Consider the following 10,795-nt stretch of genomic DNA (forward strand, 5'->3'; position numbering starts at 1 on the left):
AGCAGTTACCGTTTATCACAAAATAGAATGCAAACAAAGGTTGGTCAATTCAAATACAAAACATAGCTTTAAATGCAAACCAAACAAACTAAGCTGTGATTTTTGGTCTATTTAAATTTAAAACTAATTTTCTTTTTTTTTTTTTTTTTAACTTATTTTTTATTGATCATTTCCTTAAACATTTATAGTGGAGAAGTCTCAACATATTTACATCCAAATGCATTAGTGTCTTATCAATATACGTCTTAGCTAGTTATAGAAGTGTTGTCTTCTTTGTTTTTATAGTTCCGCCATTTTTTCCATTTTTCAACAAAATTATCCTCTTGCATTCTCAGCCTATAAGTGAGATTTTCCTTCACAAAAATCTTATCCACAGTGCACAGCCATTGTCCCACATCTGGAGGTTCCTCTTTGTACCATAATCTTGTGATAGCTTTCTTAGTCGCAGAAAACAAGATTTTTTTTTTTTTTTTTTTTTACCAAGTATTCATCTTCTTTTTGGATTATGTCACATGTAAAACATCCCAAATATATTGTCCTACATGTTCTGGGTATTCCATATCCAAGTATTTTTTTCATAATATTACATATGTTATCCTAGAATCCAATTATCTTTTGACAGGACCAAAATACATGAGTATGGTCCACATCCGTCTGATCACAGTCTCCAGCACAGATGTGAGCTGGATACTATATTCTTCCTGATCTTTGGAGTTATAAAAAAAATCTAACTACATTTTTCCAAGTTAATTCTCTCCAGGCACGAGAGCAAGTGGCCGTACATTGTGTTTTACAAATTTCAAACCAATCTTCCTCACTTGTATGTTCATTTAATTCATTTTCCCATTTCTCCTTAATATATAAAGTAGATATTTCCCTGCCTCCCATCAACCCCTGGTACAATGTCAATATTACTCATAGGCCTCATAGGCCTTCTGAAATATTTCAATTATTGTACTTATGTACGGTTTTTATCTCTTTCTCATAATAGTCTTTTATCTGTAAGTATCAATATTGATCCTGGTCATCCAATCCAAACTTGGTCTTTAAGTTATTAAAACTCAGCAATCTATCCTTTTCAAGGTGGAGGGGAGTGGTGGCGCAGAGGTTAGAGAAGGTGAGCCTGTGATCGGAAGATTGCCGGTTCAAGCCCCGGTACCGACAACATCAAAAATGTGGGTGGGGTAGGTGAAGCACCCACACCTGCCCCCACCCTCATTCGTCCCACTCTGGGCCCTTGAGCAAGGCCCTTAACCCCCACCATCTGCTCCTCTGGGTGTCCTAGATAGCAGCTCTCTGCTCCACACAGAGGGCTGTGGTAGCTTGGTGGTCTGTGGTTGCATCAGGAAGGACATGCGGCATAAAAATAACTGCCAAGTCTTCGTGCAGCTTAGTTTGCTGTGGCGACCCCTAACGCAGGGAGAAGCCGAAAGAAGAAGAAAAAAAAACACCTATCCTTTTCAAGCATTTTACAAGTCGCTGTAATACCTTAAACCCTTTATCATAGACCCCTGGACTAAACCTCAGCTCCCAAGCAAACCAACTCAAAATCTTTGTTTCTTTCTCCAGTTTATAATTATCTACTACTACATTCCATATTTCAATTGTAGTCCTAGTTATCAAATCTAACTCATTATTTAGTTTGCCTAATACTCCTTTATGTGCAATTAAGTTTCTAATTTCCATCCCTTTTCTACCTATTTCGATGTCTTTCCATCTTGAAACATAGTTGTCATTGCACCAATATACCAGAGGTCTGATTTGTGTGGCCCAGAAATATTCCTTGAGGCCTGGTAAACCCAAGCCTCCTCTGTACTTTGGGAGCTGAAGCATTTTATATCTAATCGTAGGTTTCTTCCCATTCCATATAAACCTTGATATCCATTTATCCCATTCTATAAATTGCTTTTGTGGAACCTTCAGTGGCAACGACTGAAACAGGTATAACAATCGTGGTAAAATATTTATTTTAATTATCTCCACTCTTGAATTAAGGTCCAAACCAATGTCTATCCATCTAGTCAGGTTGTTCTTAATATCTTGATTTAGTTTTGAATAATTTGCGTCATAGAGTTTACCTATCTTTTTGGTTATGTTTTCCCCAAGGTATTTTATATATTTTTTATTCCACTTGGGTTTGTAAGTATCCCTTACTTTCTGCTGAGGGGAGTAATTTATTGTCAAAATCTGTGTTTTTTCAACATTGATTTTATATCCAGAGAATTTTCAGTAGTACTCAAGAAGACTCATTGTTTTTAGCAAACTTTCATTGGGATTTTTTAAATATATTAATATGTCATCTGCAAACAGCCCTATTTTATGTTCTTCCCCTCCTATCTCCACTCCCCTTATTTCCTCTTCCTGTCTAATCATCTGAGCTAACAGTTCTATAAACAATGCAAAAAGGCTTGGTGAGAGGCAACATTCCTGTCTGGTTCCTCTCTCCAGTATAAATCTACCTGACAAATGACCATTTATTTTAATCCTTGCAGTTGGTTCCCTATAAATTGACTTTATACAATTTATAAATATCTTGTTAAATCCAAAATTGTCTAGAGCTTTATTTAAAAAAAAAAAAATCCAATTGACACTATCGAAGGCTTTCTTCGCATCTATACTTACTATATTGCACTATCCCCTCTACTTCATAGGTGGTCTATGATATGGAGAGTCCTACTAATATTGTCTTGTGTTCGTCTTTCTTTAATAAAACTGGTCTGATCCATGTTAATCAAATCTTTCTTCAAGTTTTCCATTCTTTTAGCTATGGTGGAAGAGAATAGTTTATAATCTACATTCAGGACTTATATTGGTCTATAAGTACAGGTATAGCAGTATTCCTGATCTTTACCCTCCTTTGGGATAACAGAGATAATAGCTTCTTTCCATGAAGGGGAGATCTTATCAGTCCTGAGACTATAATTAAACGAGTCATATAGTAATGGGATTAATTCTTCTTTAAACATTTTATAAAAAGAAGCTCCCAGTCCATCTGACCCTGGTGATTTTCCTGTTTTAGTCCTGCCAATTGCCTTTGTTTGTTATTGTCTGTGTCTCCCCGCTTTTTGTAAGTTTCACTGCCACGTCAGCTTTTTTTGTGTGTTTTATTAAATTAGTTTTCTTTATTTTACTTTCGAGTTACTTGTGTCAGTCTGCACTCTAGATTCAAAATGTGGCTAAACATGTTAAAGCATCTGTATGTAGCCAGGCCGGCTGCAGTAGCTGCGGGTAACGAGCCACATCTGTCGCTCATCAACTGCAGGAAGGTGGTTAGACACAGACAAACACAGCAAAAAACTGAAATCCTCTCATTTTTAATGGAAATAGGAAGACTTAAACTTACACTTCTCACTTCATATCTAAACTTTCTTTATTAATTACATGTATTTTGTGTGAATTTATCCATTTTAATTAGTTTATTCATTCAACTATGAACACCTTCTACACACCCAACAGTGTTAAAAAAACAACAGAAAAACAGCACATGTTCAGGTCTTTTTTCAGGCATCAGAGGGTGCTTCTCTGTTAAAACTGACAAAACGGCATTTAGATGTTTTCTTTTAGCGTTTGACTTTAAATACAGTCGCCGCCTAAAACAACAGAGAGTAAGTGAAAAACAGAAGGAAATTGGTGGGTAGTCAGATCTGGATGGGGAACAAAACTTCACACAAGATAGGCTCACAGCACCCATCTGAGTGTATGAACCATCCTGCTGTCAGTTAACTTGATGCATTCCAAGGTTTTCAGCCTCGTCAGCCTTCAAAAGCCCAACCTGGCTCGTTCACCTCTGTATCAGCCAAAATAGAGCTAAACTCAGCTGAAGTACTGTCTGAAATCCCAACATTCATCAACCTTCTTATCACAATCTAAATCAAGCAAAAGCAAAGTTAAAAAGAAGTCCAGCTCTGTTCAACTTACTTCACAGAGTTTCCTAATACCTGATGAATAATAATTGAACGATTTGTTTGCAGTGGTATTTAGTAGGGGTGATCACAGCTTTCTGGCCAATCACCGATTTCTAAAAAGTCTGACCTGGCGATTCCGATTTTGGCTGATAACGATTTTGTTTTATAAGCGACGCTGTCAAGTGTTATAAGGTCACAATGTACCTTCAATTTGCCAATATTATTTTATTGAAAAACATACTCTTGAACAATATCCTAGAAACAAAACAAACTTGTTTTAACTGGCCATGAGGTAGCGCTCTGAAATATAAATGAAGTTTAGACAATTGTTGTTAAAACTAAAAAATCTGTAAAATCGGTTTCTCATTTAAGTATCGGCCAATTTCCCAAAATTAAGGAAATCGGGGTCGGTGCACCCCTAGTATTTAGAGATGTACAACAGGCACTTTGATCAGTCTTCTTTGGACAAAAAAAACAATGTAAACAAGTGTTTGTGTGGCCAAGGCCCAAGAAGAGGTTTTGTTTTTTGTTCATCCAATTTAAACCCATCATGTAAGTCTTTCTTCTGTCTGCTGTTAGTATGCTGGTGGCCCTCAGGGAGTTGTGTCTCCTGAAGACCCAGTGACCCCGTGTCCAGATCTGATGGAACAAGACTCCAAGGATTCAGCCCAGAGCAGCAGCACTATGTCCAGCTCAGAAAACCAACCAGAATACAGCGTAAGTAGACTGAATGTGATGAAAATACTAGGTGTGTTTCTGTCTCCACTCTCTGAGCACAGTTTACAGACCACTGAAGAAAAGATGGACAGAATACTAGAAATTGCTCAAATCTTCCAAACTGTTGCATACTTCTTTAAAGTTGTTTCTAATAGAGATGGAAAAGCGTTTTTTTTTTTTTTTTCTGGTAGTTTCTGAGTAATTTAAGGCTGACCAAAGCAGCAAGGTATCTGTCTGTTAGCAAAATATGTAATGAAATGTTGTATGAAATGTACCAAATTTTAATTCACTTCACTATCAAAACTATATTTACTGTAGAAGGGTTGTCACAAAAACTCATTTCTTAAATCAAATAAATTATTTTAAACTTACTACATACTAATAAACATTAACACATCATAATCATTTTATTTCTGCAAAGAGAACATTAATGGGGGAGTAAGCATAAACTGTTTTCTTTTAGCTTTCAGGGCTAACTTATTCACAATTAACAGCTCTGCAGGGCCCTAATAAACAATGAGTTCCTTAATAAATAGGGTGGCCCCTAATAGTGTTTTCCTTAACAAAGATCATAGTTGCTAAAAAACATGGTGGTCCCTAATAAACAGAATGGTTCCTAAAAAACACAGGGTGGTCCCTAAGAAACAAGATGGTCCTTAAGAAACAGGGAGGTCCTTAATAACATTGTGATCTCTAAAAATCATGGTGGTCCCTAATAAACAGATTGGTCCCTAATAAATAAGGTGGTCCTTAATAAACAGTGAAGTTCCTAATAATCAAAGTGGTCTCAAACAAACAGGGCGGTCCCAAATAAACAGGGAGGCCTTTAATAATCAGTGTTGTCCCAAATAAACTGGATGGTCATAAAAAACAGAGTGACCCTATTAAACAAGGTGGTCCTTAATAATCAGGTTAGACCCTAATAAAATATGAGGACCCCAATGGTCCCTAATAAACAGAATGGTCCTTATTAAATTTTGTCCTCTAATAAATAGGGTGGAGACAAATAAACAGTGTTCCCTAATAAACAGGGTGGTCCACGTCAAGTACAATTTGCAACATCAAAATCCAATGTGACTGCTGCCATAAATATTAGTACATCTTGTGAACTGGATAACTTGAAAAATTAGTTAAGTACTATTTTCCTATTTGGTGTGTGGCTGCATATACTATAGGTGTGAAAATAAGATCACTATTGAAAATTGGGTTGGCACGGCAAAATCCACGATGGCCACTATACATACCAGAGTATCTCTTGTGCCGGTCCCAAGCCCGAGTAAACGGTGAGGGTTGTGGTTGTGTCAGGAAGAACATCTGATGTAAAACAATTGCCAGACCTAACATGTGAGTTCATCTATTAGACACCTTACCAGATCAGGTGAGGCCCAGGTTAACAATGACCACCACTGGTGCTGTTGACAAACAGGGTGCCGGTGAAAATTGCAAGTCAGTGAGCCGGCCTCCAGGTTGAGATAAGGGAATGTTTTGAGCATGTTCTATGGCGTCAATGCCAAGGAGGCATTGCGAGTCAGTGAGCCGGCCTCCAGGTTGAGATAAGAAATTGTTTTGGTAGATAGCAGGTTTTCAGGGCAGAGGGAAACATGTTTCTCATCCAGCCACAATATGAAAATACAATAAAACATTCATGACCTTTGACCGAAAATTCTCTGACTAACACCCTTCTCAAAAAACGTCAAACGTTCACTACTTAAATCACTCAGCCAGGAGGAGCATCAATGTACCACTTGTTTACCTTTGGAACAAATAATGCTGGATTTCATCACAACAATCACTGAAAATGAGACATTGTCAGGGACTACCAGTGGAATGAGCCAAGCAGTCAGACAGCTGTCAATGCAGAAGAGAAAGAAGCTTTTTAAAAGGGGAAGTGGAACGTTTGGAGTGGTAAAAAGAAGATACTAACTCCTTTGCAGGAGCCTTCCCACCTGGCCTTGTGTTAGTTCAGGTGGCATCACAGAGCTGGCTGTGTTTGCTCTGTTTCAGAAGGTTGATTCAGCTCTTGATGACCATCGGTCTGTAAAACACACTGAGACACATCTGGATGGCCTTCTTCATGTCTCTGCATGGCTGTATTTACCTCTGCTCAAACACACCCCACACAACATAGCTTTTGTCTATACTGCGATTCTTCATCTACTCGAGGCCCCAGATGGCAAAGGGACAATCATGCTTTTGCCTGTGTTTATATATACCTGTTAGCAGTTTTTATCTTATATCTTTTTTTCATCTTTTTTTCATCTGTTCCCTTTTCACGGGTCTCTGCACAAGTCATCCTCCTATGTCTCACTCTGTCCTCACTTCAACTACCTCCATATCTTCTCTGACTACATTCATATATCTCCTCCTTGTCTTTTTCCTAGCAGCTGCATTTCTCACATCCTTCTACCAATCATATCTGGCATAATTTCCCATTGGCTGGACTTGAAGAAACAACAAGGTTTCTGTCTTCACAATAGAACATCTTTGATGGAACACGAGTCATTTGGAAAATCACAATGAAGATAGACGAGCGCAAAATCTTTGCCATGGACGAAGTGAACTGTTTGGTCTATGTTATAACTAGTCTCTTCTAATGTTGGACACTGTTACTTTTGAGATAAATCTCATTATCTGCCAACAATATAATATACTGTGTAATTTAAACTTGATTTGGCAAAAAAAAAAAATCCTACTTTAGCAATGTTATGTGTGTTGTAATCCGTTCCGTTACCTTTTCCAGCATAACGTTATCTGTTATGAAAGCGTGTCAGCATGTAACGATAGCTAGGATGTCAGCTAACATCAGTGAATTGTGCGTTAATGTTAGCCTAAAATATTACTCAGTTCAATGCGAACAATTTTGGGAAGGCTATTACTAATGCATCCATATTGCTGTCTGATAATAATGCGTCATTGTCATAAGATAAATGCTAAAGATAAATGAAAACTAACATGTAACGTTAGTAATAATGAAACACGATACACCAATATTTTCTTTAAGTGATTGAAACATCTGCTCTGGTGGATCATTAGATCAACAAATAGGGCAGAAGAAGTGGAGCAAGAGAGTGTGGCATGAAAGAGGCACATGGCCAAGCAACGGAAATGGGCCCTTGATAGGTTTGTCCAGGCCAAGGAAATTATTAAATGAGTTTTTACTATTAGCAAAATGCTCTGCTATATTTGGATCTTCTGGTTAGCTTGCTGCTGTTGTTTCTTGTTGTTATTATTGTTTTATTTGGTCGTCTTTTCCCACAATTTTCTTCTTGGAGTATACCAGAATGCTTTATTTTACGTTTTAAAAATCAGTAAATCTGTCTGGGGTGGAACAGACCATCTCAGTCTGGCCTCTCTAATTTTATCTCTCAGCTGTTCAACCTGTGCTGTACCTCTGATGATCTCATTCCTAATCTTAGCCATCCTTGTCACTCCTAAGGAGAACCTCAACATCTTTATATCTGCCCCTTCCAGTTCTGTGTCCTATATTTTGGCCATGTCTCTGTCTCCAAACATAGCTGGTCTCACCACTGTCTTGTAAACTTTTCCTTTGATCTTTTCTGACACCCTTTTGTCACAAATCACTCCTGAAACTTTTCTCCATTCACTCCATCCTGCCTAGACTCTGTTCACCATACTCCCTATTTTCCTGGACTGTAGACCCTATGTACTTGAAGTCCTTCACCTTTGTGCCCTTTGCTCCATGTAGCCTTATGCTGTTTTAAACATAATGTTTATATCTCTGTAAGTATTGCATCATTGTAGCTACAAGAATTAACGGTACATAAAACCTAGAGCAGGACATGTAGTTTCCAAGTTTTTCTACTAGCTACTTTGTGCTTTTTAACATGACTTATGTTGAACAAGTCAAGTCCAAGTATTTAAATATCATGTGCAGACGTTTTATTTTGTAAGTGAATATTAAATTATGGCATTTTTTATTTAATTTACGAGTTCAATTGAGAAAAAAATGTTTCCTCCTGTCCTTTGTGATCCAGACTCACTCCTGCTTTAAGAAAGTAATTAAGTAATTATTACTCAAAATATATTTTAATTACTTTTTCTTTTACTTGAGTAGATTTTAATACAAGCAAATAATAATAAATAAAATTTGTAGGCTCAAAGCAAATTCACTTGTACTTGAACAAAGTCCATGCTCAATAATCCAGGTAAACAATCCAACATTTTTCAGTCAGGTCATCTGGACACTTATACTTGTGAAAAATATCAGCAAAGTAACTGCTTTTACTTGAGTATGTGTTTTTTTTTTTTGCATCAATGGATTTTACACAGACTTAACGTGTCAGGTGTGCCAGGTAAGTATGGTATATCAGGTGCTTAAGGTATGCCAGGTGTGCCACTTGAGTTAGGTGCTGCTAATTTACAAGGAGCAATCAGATGCATCAAGTGTGCCTGATGTATATGGCATCAGGAGTCAGGTGTTCCAGATGCAATGTGTGTCCATTATGGTAGGTGTGTCAGGTATGCCAGGTGTATGAGATATGCCAGATGCATTAAGTGTGTCAGGTGATTCAGGTGTACCTGGCGTGTCAGGTGTGCCAGATGCAATGTGTGTCCATTATGATAGGTGCATCAGGTATGTCAAAGTGTGTCAGATATGCCAAGGTGGGTCAGGTGTGCCAGGTGATTCAGGTATGCCTAGAGTATCATGTCTGCCAGGTGCATCAGGTATGGCAGGTATGTCAGGTAAGCCAAGTGTTAGGTGCTGCTAATTTACATGGAGCAGTCAGAACGATAAGAGGGTAAGAGGGCGGATCGTCTTCAGCGTGTGGCGAAAGAAAACTGGAGACTGGTGAAACAGAACTGGGCTCACGGTTCAGCAGACTGAAGATGCAGCTCGCCGTAGGTCAGAATGAATAGGGAGGTGTGACATCATCAGGGTCCTGATGGAATGGATTTTATTTTTAAATTAAGTCATTAGTTATAAATGATTTAAGATATATGGTAAAGAAAAAAGGGGCAGCACGGTGGCGCAACTGGTAGAGCTGCTGCCTCTCAGTGAGAAGGTCCTTGGTTCAAACCCCGGTCCAGGGGCCTTTCTGGGTGGAGTTTGCATGTTCTCTCCGTGCATGCGTGGGTTTTCTCCGGGTACTCCGGTTTCCTCCCACAGTCCAAAAAAAACATGCATGTTAGGCTGATTGGTAACTCTAAATTGTCCCTAGGTGTGAGTGAGAGAGTGAATGGTTGTTTGTCTCGTTTGTCTCTGTGTGGCCCTGTGATGGACTTGCGACCCGTCCAGGGTGTACCCCGCCCCTCGCACAGTGATTGCTGGACATGGGCACCAGCGACCCCCGTGACCCAAAATGGAATAAGCGGGTAAAGAAAATGGATGGATGGTAAAGAAAAAAAATGTTGTGTCCTTTTTTTTTAGTTTTATTGTCAAATGATGTTTTCTGAAATAAGACATACATTTTTAGCTTATTTAAGTGTGTTTTTTAACCTGCTGCTCTTGCTACTAATCCCTGGTACCACTGCTGTTATTACATTAGAATGTTCCGCTAATGATGTGAGAAAAAAAAAAGTAAAAGTAAATACCATGTGAGCACAGTTGAGTTGTTCTCTTGCATTCTTTAAGAAAAGAACCAAGCTTATCAAGTTTTGGCTGAAGCTGATCTTAACTTATAAAGGACGTGACATATTCTTTCAGTCATGTGAAGTCATGTGTTTGTTTTTTCTTCTCTGTCCCTTGTTTGTCTGCAGGACAACAAAGGTTTTGGAATTGGTGAATTTGTTTGGGGAAAGATCAAGGGCTTCTCCTGGTGGCCAGGCATTGTGGTGACCTGGCGAGCCACGGGCAAACGACAGGCCAGCCATGGCATGAGGTGGCTCCAGTGGTTTGGAGATGGCAAGTTCTCTGAGGTGAAGATGAAAAGAACAAACAATGTGAAAATTAGGAGTGGGACAAAAAAATCTCTGTGTATTTCTGAGTTGAGCCTGATTACTCGGTCTAGCCAGTTGGTACAAGTTCCTAATCCCTCTATCTATGTATATATGTATGTATGTATGTATGTATGTATGTATGTATGTATGTATGTATGTATGTATGTATGTGTGTATGTGTGTATGTGTGTATGTGTGTATGTGTGTATGTGTGTGTGTGTGTGTGTGTGTATGTATGTATGTATGTATGTATGTATGTATGTATGTATGTATGT

The 10,795-nt window shown here is 38.4% G+C and overlaps 1 protein-coding gene across 1 annotated transcript in view; it reads left to right on the forward strand.

The window, feature by feature from the left end:
* The window catches only part of dnmt3bb.1 (DNA (cytosine-5-)-methyltransferase 3 beta, duplicate b.1), a 77,813-nt gene that overhangs the window by 35,301 nt on the left and 31,717 nt on the right, over positions 1–10,795 (forward strand). Inside the window, exons 6-7 of the mRNA XM_037684049.1 lie at positions 4,485–4,622; positions 10,341–10,499. Of these exons, the coding sequence (XP_037539977.1) occupies positions 4,485–4,622; positions 10,341–10,499 (297 nt within the window). The remainder of the gene's footprint in view (positions 1–4,484; positions 4,623–10,340; positions 10,500–10,795) is intronic.

This window comes from Nematolebias whitei, chromosome 11, assembly GCF_014905685.2.
Source record: "Nematolebias whitei isolate Nwh7 chromosome 11, NemWhi1, whole genome shotgun sequence".
Classification (NCBI taxonomy): domain Eukaryota; kingdom Metazoa; phylum Chordata; class Actinopteri; order Cyprinodontiformes; family Rivulidae; genus Nematolebias; species Nematolebias whitei.